The sequence below is a fragment of the Silurus meridionalis genome, chromosome 2 (assembly GCF_014805685.1).
Source record: "Silurus meridionalis isolate SWU-2019-XX chromosome 2, ASM1480568v1, whole genome shotgun sequence".
Taxonomy (NCBI): Eukaryota; Metazoa; Chordata; class Actinopteri; order Siluriformes; family Siluridae; genus Silurus; species Silurus meridionalis.
In genome coordinates, this window is record NC_060885.1 from 11461500 (window position 1) to 11487925 (window position 26426).

General features: G+C 37.8%; 1 protein-coding gene across 1 annotated transcript in view; it reads right to left on the minus strand.

Moving 5' to 3' along the window:
* Window positions 1-26426, minus strand: part of usp54a (ubiquitin specific peptidase 54a) — a 61835-nt gene that overhangs the window by 13475 nt on the left and 21934 nt on the right. The window contains 13 exon segments of the mRNA XM_046869332.1: window positions 66-549; window positions 777-953; window positions 1067-1105; window positions 1108-1242; window positions 1441-1609; window positions 6356-6505; window positions 7068-7214; window positions 8202-8307; window positions 9336-9418; window positions 9636-9749; window positions 13454-13588; window positions 16723-16815; window positions 23922-24554. Coding sequence (XP_046725288.1) covers window positions 66-549; window positions 777-953; window positions 1067-1105; window positions 1108-1242; window positions 1441-1609; window positions 6356-6505; window positions 7068-7214; window positions 8202-8307; window positions 9336-9418; window positions 9636-9749; window positions 13454-13588; window positions 16723-16815; window positions 23922-24068 — 1979 coding nt within the window. The 5' untranslated portion in view covers window positions 24069-24554.

Consider the following 26426-nt stretch of genomic DNA (forward strand, 5'->3'; position numbering starts at 1 on the left):
CCTAGCCTGCTATATACAGTTCAATTCTCTTATGACTTTATCTTTATCTTGTCTTCAGTGAATACCTGTGTGATCCATTAACAGCTCCCTCATTTATAGGAATGTCCAGGCTTACAGGACTGTTGCTGTTCCGCTCGCTGCTTTCATACCCGCTTTCCATCCTCTGGATGAGCCGAGGAGGTTCCATCCTCTTGCTCTGTGTTGATGGTAGTGTCCTAGTTGCACCAAAACCCATTTTAAGCAGTGAGCCTGTCAGTATCTCCTGGTGGCTAGTATCCTCAGGCAACATTGTGCCCAAAGGAGCGTAGCCAGCCTGCTTGCGTCTCTCTCTGCTGAAGATGCTGTCAATGTTGAGTGTGTCTCGGCGGGGTTTCCAGGCTGGCCTGTAGCGTCCTCCCCCCGAGCTGGACCTTGATTCGCTGCTGGTGCTGTCGGCGGATTGCGGCCGGTTCAGAATGATGCTACTCATGCTCTCCTTAAAGTCTCGCAGACGACTCGTGCAGGGTTTAGGAGTGCCACGGGGGACTTGTTGCTCTTTCAGGGTCTCACCTAAAATTATTATAAACAGGAGCACGAGTGATGAGTACATGTAACAACGATTTAAAAAAACCCCACAAATTGTGCCAAAATAGATGACCATCACGTTAGAGAGTTCATTCGGTTACTAAAAGAATGTTGACATCAGACTGTTATCAGCTTCAAGTTTTAAAAACAGTGCTGAGAGTTGTGCTGCAGTTCCTGATTAAACTTTTCCTGCTGTGTGTTAAACTGCATACCCTCACTGTGGTATCCTGCAGAGGACACCTCGTCAGTCTTCGAGACTCGGCTTCTATCGTCTAAACGACGAGGTCTGCTGGCACTCCTCTTCCTGTCCACGACTCCACTCTTTCTGTCTGTGGTCACACTTTTTCTTGGAGTGTGCCTCTGTCCAGGCTCGCTGTCAGTCAAAGGGCCTTTGAAACAAGACAAAAGCACTCTGATGAAATGTTCTTAGTCAGAGTTAAGGTTATTTCGTACATACTGCATCTGGTCCTTTTCATTGTTGTGCATGAGTGTGTGGATGTACCTGTAGTATCCAGGCTGCTGTGTGATGTGGAGTTTTCGGGTTGCACACAATGGTTCCCTGGGAGTCCGATGAAAAATGTGAGGCCATAGACTCATGGTGTGAGTGGGACTGTTTATAGCTGTAGCTGTCTGTCGAGGAGTCTGTTCGTGTGTCGCTTGAAATAGACGGTTCACGACCTGAGCAGGATAAAAAGAAAGAAAAATGTACAGAACTTAATATAAAATACCTGGGAGTGGTTCTACAATAATGCAATCAAATCTATAGATATTTCAAATGGGGAAAAAAGAATAAACTACAGGAAAAGTTTTTTAGAGGACTAAAAACAATTTTTTCTAGTATTTATGATAAAGAACTGAAGTCAGAATGAGAGCTACCAGAATCCTCGCTGTCGTAGTATGTTTTGGTGTAGTGGTGAAGGTCCAAGCGAGAAGTCAGGTCCTGTACAGACACGGGCGTGCCGCGCGGGTCAGCGTAGAGCAGCAAGAGTGGCTGGTAATGACCCTTTATACAACGAGACACCACGTCCCTCCATTTCGGCCCGATCTGTGAGGAAGTAAAAAATTCAGAGTGCAGCAGAAATGTGTCCAACTCATTTTTCAAACTTGGCTCAAACTTTGGCATTACAGAGTGCAACAACAGCACCACATTTAGCACACACAGAAATAGCTCAAAAATGACAAGATTATTATGGAGATCCGAGGTTTATTTTCGAAGCTGGGCTAGAAATCGTCTTTTTTTTTTTGTCTTACCCTGGCGCCGAATTTCTAAACTGGTTTCCTCTGTTTTCTTTTTCCATAGTCATATGGAGACAGGATGCAAAAACAATCCGGGAGTTATAGACAAGACTGTGCGACATGGCGCGATTGTGTGAGAGAAAGAGAGAGAGAGAAAGAAAAAATATGAGAGTGTATGATGTGGTGGCAGTGTGTCCCTGTGCTGGCCACACCCCACTGCTGTCCAGCTGGAGGGGAAAAACAATAGAGGGATATCCTTCCTTTGAGTGCACTTTTTGTACAGCAACAGTTGCAACTCACTCTTTATCCATGCATTCTTCTGATGAACCAAGAAAAAAAGAAAACTGCTTCATCTGCAACTGTCCATGATCCAGAATGTTACTGCAAAGATAAAGCCTTGCTAGATCCAAACTTAACATGGGGTAGAGAATAAATCCAGCATTTCTTTATTATTCAATTCTTGCAAATGCCTTTGGTTCTGTGGTGAATCTATTAATTAACCTATACAAAAGAAAATATTTTAAAAGATTACAGTGTATTTTGTGAACGGTATTTCTACAACTGGATGTAGGTGGTGCCATATAAACATTTGCTCCCTCTCTAGCCTAGCCATTCATTACATCCCCACCTACACGGCCTCTTATCCTCTGAATGACTAAGTATTGAAACAGCATCTATCAGTTTGACCTTTTTTTTCCCCTTTTCTTTTCTATGCTGTCCTCATTATTATGTACATTAGCAAGATGCACAGTGATCTATGTGCTCTAGAGTTATGCTGACAGTCCTGATCAGGTAGAAACATCCATTCAGCACATAAAGCAGTTGCTAAGGATATATTTCTTGAATCTACCCTTGGGAAATGCTCAAATGACAGATCTTTAGTAGTTGTCATTTAAGAAATTTTCAGAGTCAGTACCCCAGCACCCAAATTCCAACGTCAATACATAAAGTAGAACATAGAATAAACCTAGGAATGAATGTGTGTTGCTTGAGCCCTGTGATAAACAGGTCCCCTTTCCAATATCCCTGCCTTATACCAAGAAACCATTAACATGACACTATAAACAGTTCTGCACTCAAGTCTCCATTATTTAACAACAAAACACTTCCAAAAAAATCAACTTCATGTTAAAAATATAAAGTCAGAAATAACTCTGATGCTACTAGTTCCCCTAGTTCATCTCAAGAACGTCTCATTGCCACAATCACCTTTGATTAGCTCACAAAAATACATTTTATGTGCAGGATTTATACACACTACATGGACTTTTCAACAAAGTTGGAGGCACGCAATTGTATAAAATGTCTTCGGAAGCAGTAGCATTATATATTACACCTTCACTTGACAATGCCTCTGTTAAAGCCATTTCTATGAAATATGCATTACATGGGCTGGAGTGAAGAATCTTGAATGGCCTGCTATAAACCTTTGACCTCAAACCTACTGACTGCACCCCAGTATTTTCCAGAACCATTTAGACTTTAAGTGGATAATGGAGATAGATAAATAAATTAATGAATGAATAAATAAGCGAACAAACAGAAGTCAATTCAATAATGATCCTTGAGAGATTCAATGTGACCATACTATCAACAATCCACTATAGTAAATAAGTCATTACAGTCAGATACTGAGTTGATCATGTTGATATCATATGTGGTCATGAGTCCCAAAATAACACAGAGTTGCACAGCAATTACAATGAGGATTAAAGAGGAGAGACAGCTGTTCACTCACGCAAATACCCTGCCACAGGAAAACATCTTGACTGTGAGCACTATGTGCCAACAGCCATCTGTCAGGTTTGAATTACACCCTTGCTCTTGTGGTTCTGCTGAATAACAGGCTTTAAAAAACCTGTGAATATAAGGTTGATTCAAGTTTCTCCAAACCACATAACATAAAAGCTGATCAATCACACTGTCCTGCAACTGTACATCTGAGTAATCTGCCTGTGCATGCTGTAGAGGGCAATTCGTGAGGGCCATTTTGTACTCTTTCCTTCTGAGAAGCAACACTTTAGAGTACAAAATTATAGAGAGAAGTTTTGATATTTAAAACATTTACGATTCCTTTACTTTTCACTCTACATTCAAATAGCAACATTCCTAACCACCCACAGTGTATCTGATTGTAAAATGCCTCATTTCTTAGTCAGGATTGATAAAAAAATCTAGAAATAAATAACTATAAATAAAAGGTTTGAAATGATATGCAGTTCATTAAAAAAAAACAAAAAAAAAACATCAAGACCTGCAGAGAGAGTGGATGCTAAGGCCAGAGATGCTTAGGCTCTGCCTTTCTTTGCCGTTTTTCTTTTTGTGGGTGGTCTCAATTGATTTGTAACACTATATTCTACCAGCCATATTTGTTTTATTTTTACCACCAAGATGCCTTTTTATGTGAAAGTTATTCCGAAACATATACAAACAATACACCCACCGAAGTACTGTGACGTAAACAAAAGAATAACTATCTAAATTACGACACTATTGTTTAGTTGTGTCGGCGCTCAGAACCCGTCTCTGAGCAGACACATCACCGGTGGATTCTTTGTTGCAGTTGATTCCCAATAGAACACTTGTATTAATAATAAAATAAAATAGGCGTTAAAAGCCAGTAAAAGATCTTCAGTCTTGGATGAATAAAAGCAAACCTTCTTTATTGCCGTCACGTTCCAATGAGCTCATAGAAGGTGGTCACTCGATCACATCAAGATGATCAAGCAGACACACACTTTACACAAACTCATATTTATACCCTAGTGTCAAGACAACTTTATTTTTTCGAAATTCTTCACCTTCCCCTTATTTTTTTATCACCCCCTTCGTTTACTTGTTTTGTCCAGTTCCCTTTATCGCCAAACCTTGCTTCTCCACCCTTTCCTGTGATTCCATATTTGGGCTTCCTGTTCTCCTCAGTCACCCTTATTTTTGGCCTTTCTCTGTTATAATACTAAAAAAAAAACTTTGTATAAAACCTTCAGTCCCCTTAGGTACAGCTTCATTCTGTTCTCAACCTTTGTGCGAACTACCATTTTGCGGCCTATTTTGCCTGTAATGCGTAAGTGTTCTGCTTTTATTCCTTTTATAATGCTGTCTACTATTCTACTGTCATTGAATCAAGATATATTCATTTTTACTTTGATTGTTTATTCATATATGCTTAACTGTATTGTTCTGCTTAGTCATTTTCGTATCTGGGTCATTTGTACTTTACGAGCTGACTATGTTACATAGTGTGTTGAGCTCTTAGAGATAACATTTTAAGCTTGTTACTTTTGTCGCTACATGCACATATTTATTTTTAGGTTTAGTCATTTTGATTTCACCCTTTTACATCAGATCTCTGTGGGTTTCTTTTTATTCAGCTTCATCTTGCAGACGTTCTGGGACAGCTCTTAGGAGCATTCTCCACAGACAGTATCGTCAGGTTCAACTCTTCTCCCTCGCCACTGAGATTGCCCAGTTTATTGAACATCTCTCTACCTCAGCTGTTCCAGAGAACCCGTCCTCGCATCGTACAGCGTACTTGTATGCGTGATATGGGCACACAGACCTCGTCTGACCTCCCTGCTGTTTATCACCAGGAGACAATGAAGACTACAACGATTCTTGCATGTTTAAGTCTGCCTTGTATGTTGTTTTTGTTTCTTCAGCACACTCATAAGTCAGTCAGACCCTATCCTACTCTATTTCAAATCAAATAAAAAAAAAATTGTCACATACACATACATACATGTGACAAATAAAATTTGATTTGATATTTATTAATATCTGATTATTATTATTTAAATTATACTTGGAGTAAATAGGTTACATGAGTTTGATAAAAAAAAAATTAGGCTAAATAAATAGGTTTAATTAAGCAGCTTTTATTAAATCTACTAAGTTTTATACTAATTATTAGGTAAATCTGTTGGATTAATAGTAAAACATCAATCAATTAGTTTGATTAAAATACACGCTAGATAAGTTGGAGTAGAATATTTTTCTCGACAGTTGCACAAAAAATGCTTTACGGCATGTTGTTCAGTCTACCCGTATCTTTCCAAATAAACCAGGATGCGTTTGTGACTAGTTTCTACAATAAAAGTGTAAGTATTGCATTTTTTTATGCATGTTGTTGTGTGTACTACTTACACAAATTTAGCAAATTAATTCGTTATAATTTTTTTTATTGAAAAAACGTGATCTAAAATCGATGCTTGAGGCTTTGACCTTTAGAATAATTTATAGTTAGTCGTGGTTACTCTTGTCCGTTTTTATTGAATCTATTGTTAAACATTAACACCTCTGAACAATGGGATATCGGCCGCGCAGCCGCGGCGCTGAAGACTAAGAGGATATCATTTATCTCATCCAAAAAAACCCTGAGTGACTTTCTCTTACCATGTTATATAGTGTCAAATGAGGAGAATATTATTAATCTGCTTCTGCTAATGCTATAAACTGGCTACATGGTCCTCCCATCTCAATCACACCAGTCTTAAACTGGGGGCGATGACAAATGACAGATTATCAACTGTGCTCTCTGCACAGGAAAAGCTATTACCTCTTTGACATGCGCATCATCGAAATACATCCATTTCCGGATCTTGGTCTGGAAAAAGAAAGTGGAGTAGTGTTTGCCGTAGTAACACACCATGCCCACTAGGTAGAGCTCTGCCTGTCTGGCCTTCTCCTCGGTCACCCTGGAGAAGAGCTGTGAGACAAGAGCAAGCACAGGGTTATTCATACACACACATAAAATGACCTACACACACAGCTCCTGCACCATCTAAAGGTCCTGAATATAATGAGTTCCGTTTGTATGCATTTTTAAATGTTACACATTGCCTCTGCTAAATGCCAGCGGCAGGGGGCTGGAATCCATACTTAAAAAGGAACACGGATCAAAACCTGGAACAAATGACTATCGGGATTCGATTAAAATGCTGTTCGGCACATTTTCTGATGCAATCCCAATTCCCAAGAAGGCTGTGATGTTGACACAGATCTCATACACACACATATAAGGGGGGGACTCATAAGGAAAATGAAAAGCCAAATCCCTATTCAGAACAGTCAGAAATGTCCTGACCCAGATCTGAGCCTTACATTAGAGTAAGGAGACTAAGTAAGTAAGTAAGTTCACTTGACTGCTATCTGAGGTCTGGGTGCCAAAGGTAATGTTTTATCAGTCCTTTTATTTCAATGTTATTTATTAAGTGGGCAGCACCCAGTAATGAGCTAATGCAAACTGGTTCAGACAGTGTGTGTCTTACATCTCCAAGTCGCAGGATGGTGCCCAGACTGTGGATGACATCCTCGGCAAGGTCAGAGTTTTCCGAGTCCCAAACCAGACCGATGGTGATGATCTCGGGAGAGTTCATTAGGACGCGACGAATACGGAGCTTTTCTCCACAATTTCCCTGTGAGCAACAGAAAAGCAGAAAGAAAATGTTATTCTGCAAAATGGCAAACCAGACAGCTGAGATTAAGAGTTTACAGAATATACAACTGAAACCAAATTTATTTAATCAGGCCAAGACAGGAACTACTTCTGTATTAAGTACATTAGCAATACAAAACAAGATTATGTAACAGATAACAAATTTGTTAGAGGATAAACAACCAAAGCTGTTCCCAGTAAAACCAGTCACCAACATACAACACTGCTATTACTTTTTAAGATGTGCAATAACTTTATCTGTGTGAAATATTATTAAACAAATCAGGTACAATATTATGTGCAATATTACGTGCAATTTACGTGCAATACTACCTCAAAACGACTTAAAAGCGTACTTTTGTTTTTTTTCTTCTATTCGTATTATTACATTGTACTGTATATATACTGGTATTGTAGTATATGTATATTATTTTTAGATATTTGCATTTATTTTTATTTCTTTGTTATTATTATTATTATTATTGTTATTATTTATTTTTATTTCTGTTTTTTATTTTTTTGTATATTCTTCTTTTTTATATATATTTGCATCTATTTTTATTTCTTTGTCTTGCTGCTGTAACATAGAAATTTCCCCACTGTGGGACGAATAAAGGTTTATCTTATCTTATCTTATCTTATCTTAACCAGGTACATTATTAAGGATCATCATTATGAATAAAAAATAATAATAATTGGGACAAAAAATTACCACAAAATAAGATGAAATCTGCTTCTATTTTAAATCTATTTTTAAGGGTGCCAATAATTATGAAGCTTACGGTAGCAACAGAACAATCACATAAATAAACAAAAACACTGTACACACATGCACAAGATTCAATTACCTTTAGCGTTCATTCGATGTAATTAGCGGTTTGAGATGGGGAATGTGTGTGTGTGTGTGGTTTGTGTGTGTGTGTGTGTGTGTGTGTGTGTGTGTGTGTGTGTGTGTGTGCGTGCTCACAGGACAGTTGCGCAGGTCTCCAACAGTGCTGGCGTTTCTCAGAAGTTCCCCAAACATGTCAGGAGTTGGTTTCTCCCTGCACTCCAACATCCTCACCGCCTGGTTACTGCAACACACACAAACACACACATACCATGTTAACGAAATATATTCATTTACTTTTACCTAGCTTAATGGGCATATATGTGCCCACCAAGTCATAATGGTCATATTTCCCTCCTCCGCCTCTTCCTTGAATACCCACACACCGATAAATAATAATAATAATAATGTGTAAAGTGTGTATGCTTGTATGTGAGGGTGGTTGTGGACAAGGTGACTTCTACCTGCTGTTTGCTTTTTATATTACAGGGCATCTGGGAGCCCAGCACACACACACACACACACACACACACACACACACACACACACACACACACACACACACACACACACACACACACACACACACACACACACACACTGCTGCAGCAATTCTACACTCTCAGCCACAGCGAGCTGGCCTGAAGGAACACTCACATTCTGCATTCAACCTGCAAAGTTAACATCCTGCTTTTACACTATCAGCCCATCCTGCAGGCCCTGTGGCTGAGCTCTCCACCATGTGCTCTCTCTGTGTGAGATGCTGAAGTAATGCTGACTCGCACTGGACAGGACCCAGCTCTCTCGCACCCCACTGTCTCTGATCTATAGTTCACTACATACATACTCGGTTTGCTTGAGTGCCTGTAGCACAAAGAAAAAGAAGGAAGTAAATCTGCAGAAGATTCATGGAGGATTGGAGACCATCGAGTTTCTTTGAACCATATACAATGTTTTTTGAACCATGCACCTTGAAAATTAGGATTTAATTTGTATAGAGATTAGCCACATAAAAAAAAATGCCGAGTAAGAAAGCCAAGTAAAAATTTGAGAGATTCACAAAATTCTGAAATCACAAATTTCATCATTTTCTCCTTCAGGGGCACTGTGTCATGGCTGCCCCTGCGCTCTGTTATCAACCTTCCAACAAGCTGGGATATGCGAAGAAAATAATTTGACTCAATGTAATGTGCATTTGTCTAATATCTTATCTAATAACACCTTCCTCTTCTAATTGCTTTCATAAATTCTCTTCTAGGCTGCAATACTCACCACAGAGAGGTGGTAGAGATGTAGTGCACCATCTGAATGAAGGGCAGAGGATCTGACGACGCGCCGCAGCTCCCACACACACACTAGAGGCGAGACGAGGAGAGGACAGTAAATATAATGAGTGTAAAGTATCCACATACTGTAAATAAAGTGCAGTGCGTGTAACAGTGCCGTTATAGACAGAGCATTCTACCTGCTTGTAGAAAGAGAAAGACACTAAATATAAAAATGTGCTTCCAGGAAAATAAATATAGCGCTGACAACTAAATGTATGAAACCAAGTGTGGGAAGGAGGCTCACCTGCTCGAAGAGTGTCATAGCAAACTTCTGGTGGGGAATGCAATGTTTTGCTGTACAGATGTCCTCCTTGCTCTCGTCAGCAATGTGGAAGTGGATACGCATCAGGATGTTCTCCTGAGAGAGGCAGAGAGAAATACAGGCAGTGAGTCATTTAGGGATTGAGAGTGCTTTTCGTGTGTGTCTGTGACTGAGTGCACATTCAATGAACTCCCCATGAGTACTTGTTTAAGATACATGATCAAACACTTGATATTTTAGAACCTCTATTATTATTCAGGAATATGATGGGAGTTTGAAAGGGAAAACACAGGGTTTTTGGAGTGGCTGTTGGCTGCATTGCAACTGACTCAGTCCCATGGGGAAGCAGAAGCACAAGGCTGGATAGATACGTGAAAGAACGGTGAGAAAACTTAAGACTGAACAGAGAAAAATATGCTGTTCTAAAGGATTCAGTGACGATCAGCATTTCTGCACATACTCTGTATAACGAGTCATTGTTGCAAGTTGATAGTGCTGAGTTAGCCAGCTAACTACCGAAAATTAGAGAAAACCAAGTTATCCAGGTTAGCTAGAGCACTACTATTTGAGGTATTAAGCATCAAATCACGAGCAGAGGTTTAAGTAACCCTGTCACATTCTTCTTTCCAGCTTTGCCTGATCGTTCATTATGCCCTACTTCTATACAGAGTTCTTTTCATTTGGAGATCACTGGCTGCTGAAGATGGTTTCAAATACAGTATAAACAGCATAAAGATACATGAGATTATCTGGAGGGTAAAATTAAAGAACAATGAGGATGGATTTGGACTCCTACAACTGCCATGAACATGTTTGCATTCAAGCATTCATCAGTGAACAAATTATAGAACTACAGTATAAAGATATATACGTATGTTTATGTATGTATATACACACACACACACACACACACACACACACACACACACACACACACACATATATATATATATATATATATATATATATATATATATATATATATATATATATATATATATATATATATATATACACATATATATATATATATATATATATATATATATATATATATATATATATATATTAAATAAAACTGAATTATGCAAACTTGCAGTATGTCTCAATGTATAAGTAACATAGGTATAATAAGCATCTGTATATAGATGTAATGTTCGCTAATTAGATGATGCAAGTTACAATAAACTGTATTTTTATTATATAATGTGTAATTTACTTCAGCCAAATTGGCACTTCCCCTATACTTTTAATTACCATGGTTTAAATGCAAGAGCAATCCACTTCCAACAAAGCAGACTCTTCATCAGTCCAGTCGGTAGACACTAACAGCTATAAACAATCTGAAGAAATCCAGAAGCTGTACTTTGTTTAAGTAAATTAAGAAACTACGGGTCATGCACTTAAAGAGGAGCTAAAAAGTGGATATAATTTATCCTTAGTGTCCTATGCATAGTGATCCTAGCAATCAAAAGGATTTTTGTTTAATTGCTGCCTCAGATCTTTCAGATTTGGAAATACGAGATGTTGGATAGGCATGAGGATGCATTTGTCATCACATAGAGAAGGAGTGTTCTTTAACCTAGAGCTTCAGTCCCAGTAACTATTACTGTGTTTCTGTAAAAATAATACATATCCAGAAAATAAGCCCGAGCTCAGATCGATAGCTGCCATTTACGGTTGTACCATATGTCTGTTGTAACACCTGATGATGTACTGAATTATAAAATATTAATATTAATATTAAATAATAATAAGAATTATAATTACCATAAGTATTTGTAAATACCCAAGAGGGTGCCTTTGTAAGAGAGGTACGGTAAACAGATGACCAATCAGATTACAAGTTGTAGCAGGTTGTGTAATGATAGATTGTTGTACATAATATAAGAAATCCTCCAAAAGTAATCTCCAAAAGTGATTATGTTTGGAGGATTTCTTATATTATGTACAACAACCTATCTAGATACAACCTTATTTTCAGGGAAACACAGTAGTACACTAATCAGAGACCAGTATCATTAGGTTCAACTGAACCAGATGTTTAAAAACTCAGTTTTCCCAGTTCACTGGGAGAAATTCAGCAAAATGGAAAGATGGCGAGGGGAAGTAGAGAGAACAGAGAAAACATGACCTTTCCTTCTGTTCGGCTTGACGGATCCAAGGCGTGAATAAATGGTAGCCAAAATAAACAGAGATCACAGCTATGGTGTAAGAGCACATGCGTCTTCAGAACGACTTCTAGCAGAGCAGCTTAAGTGACATTGACATTTCAAATGTGATTGTAATGCAACGGTGGGGGTGAAGAGGAAATGTGATAGGCTGAAAGAAAGGACCTAATTAGGATGTCTCTTTCTCTAAGTTTATATTGAATTATTGGTGTTTTTAATATGTTACTTTTTTATAGCAAAAAATTGTTACTAACAGAATTTAATCTTTTTTTTTTGTGTGTGTTTGGAATCTTTTGGAATCTATAATAGGATGCAAGGCTTTACGTAAATTTGCCTAAAATATTTGCCTAAATAACATTATAAGAGGGACCATATGGTAGCTTGCAGAATTAACTCAATGTGTTTTGTGGGCTTTATACAGCAAATGACAAATGTTACATATAATAAAGATAAAAATATACAAATCTTTGATTTTTATTAAATAAAAACTGCTGTGCTATAGGTATAATTAAACAACCGTTTTAGGAAAATAATAACATTTTTCTGTTTTTTTCTGTCAGGCCACATTACACCACATTGATTATTTTCCTATTATTTTTACACGTTTTTTTAACACGCCTGTTAAAACGGCCGTTCTGACACTTATCACTATTCATTTAAACATATACACAAAAGTTTGTTGACCTGACAATCACACAGTTGTGTGCGTGTTGAATCCCATTCCTCCACTCTTATGCAAAGGCTTACACTACAATTAGAAGCATGGATGTGAGAATTTGTGCTCATTAAGCCACAAGAGAATTCATTATGTTAGGCACTGATTTTTGGGTGAGAAGGTCTGGGGTGCAGTCCCCGTTCTAGTTGATTCCAAAGGTATTCATTAAAGTTGAGGTCAGGGTTTGGGACATTTAGTTCCACTCTTTGCAAACTATGCGCTTTGCTGGAACAAATTTGGACATCATTAGTTCCAATTAGGGGAAATTATAATCCCACATCTTACAAAGGCATTATAAACAAATGTGTGCTTTAAACTTCATCTATTTCACCGTTTAGGGAAGAATATACCCACATATAGGCATGATGTCCATGTGTCCACAAACATTTGGCTAAATATTGTCCATGTACTGAATGATGTATAATTTAGTATTGTTGACATGTTTCTTTAGCTTCAGTGTGCTTACTTTTCTTTGCCCTTTCAACATACGGACTTGTTTGCAACAAGAATGACCCTCAAAGTAACCGCAGGGCGAATCCAGAATAAAAACGACTGCACGTGTCTTTCCGTTTCACACTTTTCAGAGTTCGGTGCAGTGGAAAATCACATCTGTGCAGTGCATCCTTCTGGAGATAATGTGTTTGAATTTGCAGCGGTAAATTACCCGCAAGTTACACGAAAACCACATTATTATGACCTTCACACCCACTCAGACAAATGTCTGCTCTAAAAATGAGACAAGATAGCAAACCCTTCACTCATTAGACTTCACTGTCTCAGAAAGCAAGTATGTGTTATAGTTGATGTTTAAGTTACCTTAACTTGTTTAATTGATGTTAATTATTAAAATTATAGTTCAATCGATTCAACAAGAACCTTTTCCTGAATATCATCCAAGCATTACAGGCACTTACAAAGCACTCGGCAGCGTCGTCCATGATGCCCAGCTGAAAGCGCTGCTCATCCTGAAAGGTCTTGGCCAAAGCCGTACGCAGAGCATCAGAAGGCAACACCTTTTCTGTGCTGTACTGAAACTGCACAAAGATGCTCTGCAACAACACAACAAGAAAAACACATTAGAGATAAAACATACTAAATAGAAATAAATATATCTAACTGTTCCAGCCATACATGGTTCTTTCCCAAACTATTATCGAAAATCTGGAGGGAAACAATTATATAGGACGCCATTGAATGCACATTAAGTCACTTAAACTAGGAGACCATTAACCGTTGCAGCATGTCAATGCCCCTGTGCACAAAGCCAACTGCATGAACATGTGGTTTATATGGGTTGGAGAGGATCTTGATGTGCCTGCTATAGAGCTCTGACCTCAACCCTATTAAACACCTTCAGGATGAATAGGAACGTGAATTTGTTCAAAAGCACATACGTATCCTATGGGCTATATACATTAACCAGATATACAGGTCTATGTAGAGACGCAAGCACATTAATCTGTTTATCTACATTTGTGTTGTAAATTAGAGATCAGCTAAACATATGAGGGGAGAATGAAGACAGCCAAGTCACTGAGAGATTAATCTGTCCTCACTCTGTTCCTCAGCTCAGTGAGATAAAAACAGTGACCACTGCCAAGTTTTACCCGGTGAAAACACAGTCGGATAAGTAAACGGCTGTGCATGCAGAGTGAACACGTGGCCATGCCTGTAGTGCTCTCCGTCTTTCCATTTGATTTGCCTCTTTCTCCGCCCTGCTCTCTGGATGTTGCCAGGTGCCCTGATTTATTGTAGCCATCATAATTAGACTTTGCATATATACCAGTAAAAAAGAAAATGTAGTAACTAAATAAACAATAAAACCTCTCTCTCTCTCTCTCTCTTTCACACGTAAACCTTTTGGTACAGGGCTTTCGGGTTTGTTTACCAAATGCAACTGATTTTGTGTGGAACACAGTTGCCTTGGGAACACATTAAGTGAGGGACCGCAAGTTTGTTTAGTCTTTGCCTCGCACTTTGAGCCCATTTCATTATTATTATTAAACTTTTAAACATACACAAAAATACAAGAAGTATAAAAAAGGAACTACAGTTAGCGCAGTGTCACTGTAGCTACACACTCCGTACCAGAAATAACATTTGTTTTGCACATGCATGATAGCGTTGATCGCTAACCAGGAAGTGACTAAGGCTAATACTAGCTTCAAAAATTAATTTTAAAAGGAGAAAATCCTGACAATCCCACATATCGAAGGAGTAAATTAATGAAGTATGCTAAAATAAGTTAGAAAATACTAAATGTAAAAACAAACACACACACACACACACACACACACACACACACACACACACACACACACACACACACACACACACACACACAGTTTAACCAAGCAGGCATTTTATTTAAAATTGTTTTAAAAATGCAAACTGTCCAATTCAATCAACTGTTCAAAAGTTAATAGTAAAATGCATTAAAAAAAGTAATTATGTTTTGCATTTGTTCCCCCTAACCGTACAATTACACCCCTAATTAAACTAAACTAATCTATTATACAGTAATCGCCTCTTTATCATGGTGATTATGTTCCAAAAGTGCTTGTGATAAAAGGAAAAACCCTAAAATGCTATTTTATGTATACAGTACTGTACTGTATTAACATTTTACTTCATTTTATAATTAATAATTATATATTTATTAATAAATTTAATTATTTCCACCAAAAACTCCATAAAAATAATTCTCTATAAGTTTTTTGGTTTATCGTGCTGTAGAAATTCTTGAAGCTAAACATATAACGCTAAAAAAATCTATAGCATTAGCTGCTAACCAGCCGCTAACCATAGCACTAGATTTTTTCGAGTTTTCATGCATGCGCAAAACAAATGTAATGTTATTTCCAGTACGGAGCGACACTGCGCTAACTTCAGTTTTTTTTTTTTTAACCCCTGGGATTGTTGTGTATCCTATTGTTGTGTAGTATATGTTGATGCTCTAAATGTGAGGGGTGAAGACTAACTTGCGGTCCGCTACTTTATACGTCCGTAAAGGAACGATTTTAACTACATTCCGATATCGAATCAAAAGCCCTGTACCTGAAGAATTTTACGATTTACACACCTAACTAATTATATATATATATATATATATATATATATATATATATATATATATATATATATATATATATATATATATATATATATATATATGAAAGAGAGAAAGAGAGAGAGAGAGAGAGAGAGAGAGATGCCCATTTAATTTAATTCAAATCATTCTTATTTGTATAGCGCTTTTATCAATGAACATTGTCTCAAAAAACTCCCTAAAGTGGCATAAGGAAGAAATCTAAGAAGAACCAGACTCAATAGGGAACTTATCCTCATCTATGGATACACCTAGTGAGACAGCATAGGACAAGGTATATTTAACAACAGATATACAGATTTAGTTTTTAGATCACATTTGAACTGACAATAATTAAAGAGTTAATATCAACAAGACGAGGGTTCAGGGATTTTGAATTTTGAATCAGCTTCCAGCAAACACTGATCATATCACTCCACAACAAGTTATTGATATATTTTTATAGAATTTTTCGCTTTTGCTCATTATTCCTCTTTAGCATAGATTCATCTATCAATGGATTAGACAAGAATGCTAACAAATCCATTAGCAAATAAATCAGTCCGTAAAACTTTTTTGTATTATTTATATTTTAGAGCAGTAACACAGAGCATATGAATAGACACACACACACACACACACACACACACACACACACACACACACACACACACTGCACACAAACCTCTAGTTGTTAAGCTTTGGCTAGAAAGCACAGCTGTTTTTTGAATACATTAACTAAAAATGATTAAAGATGGACAGATTGCAAATACAATGAGTTTGAGGTTATGGTAACAGAAGGAACAAAATAATTTATTCCTCCTTCATCCATGCGTGTCTCAAGTGGTACGTGTAAAAAGACACAGCAACGGCTTCTACTCAAGGAAACTAAACCTGGGCACAAAGATACCCCTACGGCTTCAAATCAATCTGAAATACATTTTCTTCCCTACATAATATTGATCCGATCTCGGCAATCCACTAGTGCAGACCGAATAGAGAAACCAAGTATGAAAGAAACACGTGGAAATATGAACCGAATGTCAATAATGATTACAAACACTGGGAGCAATATGCGATTAGGCTGGCCTTTACCTTGAGAGCGCAGAAGATGCAAGAGTCCTCCATGCACTTGTGTGTGGTTAGCTGCCGGAAGCTTCTGCGGAAAATATCCAGGTGCCAGAGGACCTGTAACGGAAAAAAATACAACAAAAACACACATGATGTGAAGTCAACAACAACATTCAGCTTGTCAGAGCAGCAATCGCAACAACGTGTGCTAGATCTTCCGAGACTCTGATCAGTCATACACCAAATAATCCTGCTGTTCTGCTGAATATCAGAGCATGATCAGCTATCAAATATTTAACACGCTGCACAAATCTGCACTGCAGTGTCTTTCCACTCTTTCCATTTTTTCTCCCAGTAACATCAAACAAGTTATAAAAACATGATTTCTTATTAGAGTCAGCAAAAGTCTGGACAAGTCCACACCTGCTGGAACAGCAGTCCTGAACCCAAAACAACAGCAAAGACACGACCAACAAATCTCTGCCTATGCAGAACACACAGATGCACTGCTCCAGCTCTTCCAATAGGACAAGCAAAGTTGCTTCACCTATCAGATGTCAGCTGTCTTATGCACTTAATAAAGCCTACAGTACAGGATGCCTGGTTCAGCATGGATATAATAATGGACATGGAAAAATGACATATAGCTTGAAATGAAATCAAAGAAAGTAGAAAGGGAACACAAGGAATAAGCCAGCAGTTCCCCATGTGAGGGAAAATCTGGAGTGGCAGCAAAACAAACACTGCCCAGGCATCAAACTGCTGGTCAGTTTCCACCACACACACACACACACACACACACACACACACACACACACATCTGTCGAAGCAGAAAAGGCTCTAAGGTCTAACCTGTTGTGTGTGTGTGTGTGTGTGTGTGTGTGTGTGTGTGTGTGTGTGTGTGTGTGTGTGTGTGTGTGTGTGTGTGTAGCATGTGCAAAAGCACAAAATGTTTTTAAATTTTTATTCTTACCTTACTTATTGCTTAATTGTACAGCAGTTCAGCACTTACATTTCTATACAGTAACCTAAAGGATCCAAGTTAAAATCCCTGCTAAAGAAAAGAAACATTGTAGGGAAACATGTTTAAGTCATGTTTTATGTTTTACTAATCTTTAGAAAGAAATTTGTTAATGAAAAAAACATTTCATGTTATGTCCCTGTTGTGTATTTGTTAATAGAGGTGGTAACAATGTATTACTAATCCAGAATATGTATCTGTCAGATTTGATTCAATAAACATTTCTCAAAAAGTTTCTAAATTATAAATGACTCAAAATATCACACAACCATAAAATAATCTTTTAAAGACCAACCAAACTGTAATTCATATATATATATATATATATATATATATATCTCATACACACACACACACACACACACACACACACACACACACACCAGATCCTTCAAGTCAGTTTAACTTGTTTGTGAAGGCACATCTCAAAACTACTTGATCACATTTAGATCTGGGTAATTTGGAGGTCAAGAGAGTATGCAGACTGCAGTGTGGCAGGGTGCGTTACACTGCTGAATGGGGCCATTGCCATTAGGAAACATTTTACAGCAAAACCTTGGCCAGAGCATCACGCTGCCTCCACCGGCTTTGCCTTCATCCCCTTATTTTCCTCAGATAAGCAACATACAGTACATGCACCCAGTTTTCCACGTGAAGAAAATTTTATTAAATCATACCAGGCCACCTTTTTCCACTGTTGGTGTTTTGGTGGTCATCAGTGACCAATCTGCAACTCCATGTCTAGCAAACTGCATTGCAGTGTGTGTGTTCTGACAGCTTTTAATTACAGCCAGCAATAATTTAATGCTATAATGCTACAGAGGCTCTTTTGTAGAATCAGACCAGATAGACTCCCATGTACCTGCCACCATCCCTTGGTATAAACTAACTACTGCATACCAGGAACACCCCACAAGACCTGTTATTTTAAAGATGCTATATACATCATATAGCCATCGAAATTGAGCCTTTGTCAAAGTCACTCAGATGGTAAATAAATTTTAGGACCTGGCTGCTCACTTGCTGACCGGTGCGACTGTAACGTGATACTCAACATTATACACTTCACATGTCACTGGGTTTTTAATGTTTGGCTGATGTATCTACCTCATTATCTACAGGATACATTCATGTCAGACCAATTTAAACTGATTTATCTTTGACAGTTGCTATAGAAGCCAAAGGGCCTCCAGAACAGTCGATTCAAGCACTGACAAAGATGAAAACTCAACATCAACAGCACCAGCAGAAAAATACAGCTAACATCCCCCACTGTGGTTCAGAAATCAAATGGCACAAGTAATGAAGAATAACGGTACGGTGATGATAGGTCACAGAACAGTGAGCTCAGCCTCAGCTGTTCATTACTGCTGTGCCAGACTGACCCATCTTTCTCAGACCAGCTCAAGCTCAGCAGGGGAGCATTTCTGCAAAAGTACAGAGCTTAACATGATTCACTTCAAAGCTGCTTAAAAATTGATTTACAGATTTATTCCATGTTCAAGATTCATTACAATCATCCATCCAAATCACTAAAACTATACATAAAAAATTTAAGAAATTCCAAGGAAACGGTAGCCACAATCAAATACATCGAAGATCCAAATGGTCTGAGGGTTTAGAACTCAACAAAATGTGTAGAACTGTGTGTATCTTGCACATTAGAGATTGCACTTTGAAGAAAATGACACCATTGTGGTGAGCATTACATGCATGAGATAGTGAGGACAGGAAGAGGAAGAGAGATGGAGGGAGAGAAGGAAAGAGGAAAGAATAGCTACAGGCTGGTAAGTGCCATTCAATGGTTTTTGTCTCCAACTATATCTGCTTCCTGTACATTTGTGCATGGGTGTGTGTGTGTGTGTGTGTGTGTGTTTGCCCATAAATGTGAGTGGGCTAGCATGTTATCTCTTTATTTAATTCAAACATTTTTACTCACTGAAATATGCAAGAACTTTGACCTTGTTTGAGGGTAATACAAAGTCTAAACTGTTAATTATCTAGGTAAGTAGGTAGGTAAGGAAGTATGGAAAGAAGAAAAGAAAGAAAATTGCTGAAAAACCTAGATTTAATGAATCTAAGGAAGAGTAGAGGGAACTGAGTAAACAGGTAGAATCACAGTATTTTTTAAACACATGCCTCCTGTCTTATACTCTTTACAGCAAGCTATACAACACACAAGTATTATTGAGCTTCTAGACACATTCAAACCCGCTACCTGGTGTCCTCTGGAAACAACAGGAAAGTGCTGATTGCATACAGTATCCGGCCCTCCTGAGCAACACAGCGGATCACTGAGTCAGCAGGGGCGGGACAGGGAAAATAAGACCGTTTGTAAATATGAGAAGCCTAGACACAACACTGTCCCTTCTCTCCCCAGGCTTTTCCGTTCTTTTCCACAATTCTGTATCCTTGACTCTGCCCTTGGCTTTAAAATTGTCTCGTCTGCAGGTCAGTGAGGAAATTAAAAGACATTTTCACATGGTTAAGAGTGTCAGTGCAGATCACGTCTCATTTGTGTGTGTGTGTGTGTGTGTGTGTGTGTGTGTGTGTGTGTGTGTGTGTGTGTGTGTGTGTGTGTGTGTTTTCCAGGGAGCCAATTTCACAACGTTCATTGAAAAGTTCTACAGTACAGAATCATTCACAAAATACAACAGGGAAAAAATAATAAATGTTGGACAATGTGTCATTTATTTCTGAAGAAGATTCCATTTGGTTTATTTCTGAGAATATTTCCATTTGGTTTTTGGGACCCAGAAATTTTATATTTGAGCCTTTAATAGTGTCTCAACAGACACAAGATAATATGCTCACATTATACAAAAAAAGAAAACTGTAATGAGATATTAAGTTTGATGGACTAGATTAGGCCACAGGTATGAAGTGTCTCACACACACTTTACAGCTTGCAAGCAGATGAGTAACCTCTGCTCAGCCTCCAAAGGCATTAATGAAAACATAAATACTCTTTTGCAGTCAGGTTTTAGTAAGTGAATAATTAGAAAATATGAGTCAGTTAACAAACAAAACACAGTCTCAACATAAGGCCATAAGGCTTCAAATAAAACTTAATAACCTGTTTATAAGGCACTACACACTAGTCAAGTATGCAGTAGATGTTATGAGAGCCGACTGTTTAAAATCATGCCAACCTTTAAAGCTGTAATGAGGAAATGTTAAAAGTTAAGAGAGTGATCATTAAGTTTAAATGACAACATGTCTGGAAACATGGAGCTTAAATACATAAATTATTTAAATTTTTTAAATCAAGCCTACTCAACTGATTTAGTAAGTTAGTAAGTAAGTAAGTAAGTAAGTATGTACATAAGTACACAAGATAGACAGACAGAAAGGCAGACAGACTGACAGGCAGGCAAGCAGGCAGGCAGGCAGGCAGGCAGGCAGACAGACAGACAGACAGACATAGATCGGAAAGATTGCCAGATTAGTTCCAATCATTTAACTAATTAATAAAATTAAACAGAAGTAAACTCAGAGTTATTTGCAGACTAAAATTCTACATCATCATAAGCTAGTCCTGTGGCGAGAGCCTCGTGCACCTCTGGCATTTTCCTGATTAGAGCTTCTCCTCGCAGCATGAACACTTTTCATGGGTCTGTAGCTGCACTTAATCGCCCAGGGACCAGTGCAGGCAGAAATACGATCCTCAAAGAGTATATTAATAAAGGCTCATTAAAGTACTGCATTTAATTCCAGACGAAGAAATTACTGTTTTCGCCCCCGGCCTTGCGAATTGCTGTCTCGACATATAGTCGTGCCTCATAGTACCAGACAATACAATACAACGGCTCAGCCACTTCCTCCTCCTCCAGCTCATAACTGACACTAATTTGTAGCTTCGAATGTATTATTAGCTGGCTAAGCAGCTTAAAATCCATATAGCAAGTCATATAGTAATCTAAAAATAGAGGGGACCTAATAGCAGGTTTGTGCACAGGGTAATTATTGTCCAGGCCAGGGTGTGCATGACAGTTGTTTGTGTGGTTTATTGCACATAGCCTTGAGTCATCGCCGTGCAAGAAATAGCAGGTGAGCTGGGTGTAATTTAATGTCATTTAAACAAGAGGCAAAAAACCTCATACAGCACCTAGCTAATTATCATTATTGTTATTATTCGAAGAAAGACAGTTGCTTCACCTCAAGAAATTTGACAGACTGATTTACACATGTTTAGCAAAGCGCATATCTTTTATATATGAAAATATACAACTCAAACGCCACAAGACTCTGTCAGCCCACTGAGCACACTGCTATGTGAATCATGATGTCTACAGCTGAAATGTGTTAGCAAATACTGATTAGGAATAACACATTTTTCCAAGCTGGGTGGTTGAGAAATTAAAAAGTATGAAAAATACTATTTTGGTGTGGATAAACACTACCGGGTTGCCCTGTAATCAGCAGGCTTCAAATACTGGAATCAGCATACAGCATAGCCGAACAATGATTATTATAAAGTTCCTGGTGCAGGTCAGTAATATATGGCTAAATTTCACAATTTCACAGATGTATTCACATTTAAGGAATACATCTGACAATATATTCACCAAAAAAAAAATGTAATTTGGACATCTGACTTTTTCAGCCATTTATGGTTCTTTCCTAAACCGATACAACAAAGTCTGAGGCACACATTTGTATAGGATGTCTTTGGATGCAGTAGTATTTAAAAATTCCTTACACTTGAACTCGGAGACTAAGACCTGTTCCAGCATGACAATGCTCCTGTGCACAATGTGAGCTCCATGAAGCTATGGTTTACATGGATTGAATTGGAAGATTTTGAGTGGCCTGCTATACAGATTTGACTTTAACCCTACTGAACACATTTGGGTTGGATTGAAAGCTGATTACACCCCAGACCTAGTCACCTCACATACATCAGTTCCTGACTTTAATAACGTATTCGTGGGTGAACGAGCACAGATCTTCACAAGCAAACTCCAAAATCTAGTGAACATCTTCTCAAAAGAATGGAATAGTGATTATAATAAAGGCAAATGAGGACTAAATGTAAAATAGGATGTTCAAAAAGCACATATAAATTTTATGTTCAAGTGTCCACAAACTTTTGTTCATGAAGTGTATCTTTAGCATCTAGGCCTGTCAAATAACTTTAAAATTGAACTGAATTGGTTCATTGAACATTTAGTATTTGTACTGTGAAAATGACCTGTTTATTTGAGAAAAACCTTTGCCAGGCTCTTCTTCCCTACATTACGTGATAAGGGCCACTTGTCATCTGAGAAATAAGCGTTCCAATCACATCCAATGTTAATCTCGCCTTCAAATGTATACATTTCATAATCATAATCAATCTCCTGGTCCTAATGAAATCTAAACCTGGAACATATCAACACTAAAATAAATTTTGATCTTAAAAACATATAATAGCATTGTGTGGTGCAAAACAAAAGAATTTGCCTCATCATCAAACTGAGATGTCACAGCCTAAAGAGAGAGCGAGAAAGGCTAAAAGAGCAATATTCTCTCTCTCTCTCTCTCTCTCTCTCTCTCTCAGTTTTAGATAACCGCATTAAGATATAAACACTATAATTAGTTCATGATTACTGTTTGATCCTGAAATCATTATTGTAACTTTCATTTAAGTCATTCTCATAATTTTGATTAAGATTAAGGCTGAAATGATTCATTAAGTAAGAGGAGGGTTTAGTTTGCACCGATATTCTTGTATGCAATTTCAGCAATTAAAAATGTAAATTTTTCCAAAAAGGAAACAAAGTACTTTGTTTGAGACGCGTCTTGTTTTCTCTTGTATATTAGTGTTGCTTTTTAATAAAGAAAAAGTACTTTTTACCTGATTACTCGATTAATCGATAGAATAATTGGTAGAATACTTAAATAATTAATAGCTGCAGCCATAGTTAACATGCATCCATTTTTGCATTTTATTCAGTGATGTGAATTATTACACTTTGCTGATGGATATTTGCTGAGTAACAACTTACAGCTAAAATTCTCCCTGGTCTATGGTGATCATAGGCTCATACTAAATGCAATTATATGCTGGTTTATTTTGCAACCAGAAAACCACTTTTGTAGTTTGTCCAATCCTAGAGATTTGCTTGGGTTCTAACACACAAAAGAAGCATGTTGCCAGAATTAGTGACGGTTATGACTGACTTTTTGCAAAAAAAGAATAAAAACAAGTGTGTATTACCTGCAGAGCGCTGTTCAGGAAGCAGCTGTTCTGTCCTGGCTCATTGCTAAGCCCTTTGCTGGGAGCAATGGAGGTCATGGTGCGTGGGGTAAAGATGCCCTGCAGCCCACTGCTGCCTGATGCAAAGTAGTTCCTTTTCCAGGACATAGTGGAATTGGCTTTCAGTAACCAGTCTGTCCCATTAACACGAACCACAGGGTCATACTCTCAAAAACAGACAAGACAAGAATAAAATGTCCAAAAAGAGCTCTTTCATGGGCTAGCATGACCTAATTCCTTAGCTTGCTCTGAGTTTCAGGCTTTTAAAGCACCACCAAATGGTGGAGGGGAGATCATGAATTTAAATAGAGCTGTTCCAGGCTGACTTACACACTCGTCCTCTACTTTTCACACCTCTCTCATCCACACCCTATCTCTAAGAACTTGTTTATGGAATCTTGCAGACGTTCATGCAGTGGGCCTCAAGCTGGTGGTGTTGGGAGGGTGGGGGTTCTAATCTTCACTTTAGCATTCACAGTACAAAACAGCCGTTGGTTTTTCCAATAGATTTTTGTGGGAGAAGAGGTCAGCGTCTTGTCTTTCCCTCGCTTGTAAACATATCAGCAGGGTGTGAAGATTCACACTTCAGCAGATCTGGAAGAAATGAGATAGAAAAAGACAATATTTAGAACTTAAAGCCACTCTAAGAGACAAGTATAATTACATTCTTTCAGCAGCTTCATACAGCTTGAGTTTCTAATTTTTTTTTCCATCACTGCCATCTAAAAACACAAAAATACAGTAAACTAGGGTTTAGTAACCACAGAGTACACTAAACATCCACGTTCACAGCAGCAGATAAAAGTTTACACCTATACTTTATGTTTGTTTATGTATGTGAATATTATCCAAGCAACACTTTGAAAAATCAGAAATCATTTTTGCCTGAAATGCACATGGCTTCAGTCAACGCCCATGCATGCGTTAAACAAAGAGATTTAAGGGCAGTGCTCTAATAAGTACATGGGTGTAGTGGAGAGTAAAGGAGAATGAAAGTGAAAGATTGTCAGGCCTAGATTTTACATCTGTCTTTAATTACAAACTAAATTAAGATGTACTGAGCAGGAAAACATTTTAGCAATCTGACAAAAACTCAAAGCTTTGGACTTGTTTAAAGAAGAGAAAAAAAAAAAAAAAAAACACCCTGATGCACGTTAAATATGTACATGTATTGAAAGATCTGGAGTAGGTTTCACTATTCTGGTGTTTATTGGTCAGTTGCAGTATATGGACATGTTTGTGAACACCTGACCATAAGGTTTATAAATGATTTTCCACATCTCATTCCACATTTAGTCCCTATTTTCTGTATAAATATCCTCCAATTCAATTCCATTTTATTTTATTTGTATAGTGCTTTTAAAAGGGCACTGTCCCAAAGCAGCTTTAGAGACAAGTAGGTTACAAATATAAATGTATTAAAAGTCCCTTTTGGGGCTCCTAATGTGCAAGTCAGTGGCAACAGTGTAAAAAAAAAAACTCCCTAAAATCGTACGAGTAAGAAATGGTATGAGAAAGAAAACTTGCGAGGAACCATACTCAAAATGGAACCCATACTCATTTGGGTAACTAACGTCCAGCCATTATAGTTTTATTATTGTTGAAGTGTACCATTCAGTGTACCACTGCAGCAGACTGTTTATATTAATTACAGTCTGCTGCAGTGGTACACTGAATGGTACTGATACTGTTGTAGGGTAAAGAGGACTCTATAGTAGGCCTCTCAAGCTCTTCCACTTCAACCCATGTAAAATATAGCTATATGGAGCTAGCTTTGTGCACAGGGGCATTGTTATGCTGGAATAGGTTTGGGTCTCCAAGTTCAAGTGATAGAAAGATTTAATGCTACCACATTTATAGAGGTCCTATATAACTGTGTGCCTCAAACTTCGTGGTAACAGTTTGGGGACGAACTACATATGGCTGGAAAAGTTAAGTGTCCCAATACTTTTGCCTATATAGTGTGGCTAACGCAGTTACATAATGGTATATGCTCAGGTTTTCCCTGTGACAAATTTGAATACTCTAATTGAGAAGAAATGTAGATGTAGTGGAGACAACAAAAACACGACTCGAATGCTGTATGAGATGAGGAGTACAATGGCGTATATAGTGGTATTAAAATAAATGTAGAACTAATAGAAGTTGATATGTTTGAGCACACAGATGAAAAGGCAGAACAAGTTAGAAGTTGCTTCTTGGCTACAAGATTTAAGCTCTGCTGCATCATTTCCCACTATTTAGCTATCAGTGATGGCTTAATAGCATTAAAACTAAGGGAAACTTAATGTCCAACAAGTTACGCCCAAAAATTCAATTCACAATTTACTTATTAAAATCAATCTTTTACACAATCAAATATCACATCTTGATTTAAAATATTAATATTCAAATTTTACTGTAGTCCATCATAAACAGCCCAATGTTCTTGTTTGTCCGTGGGTAGGCTGACAGATTAGCCAGATC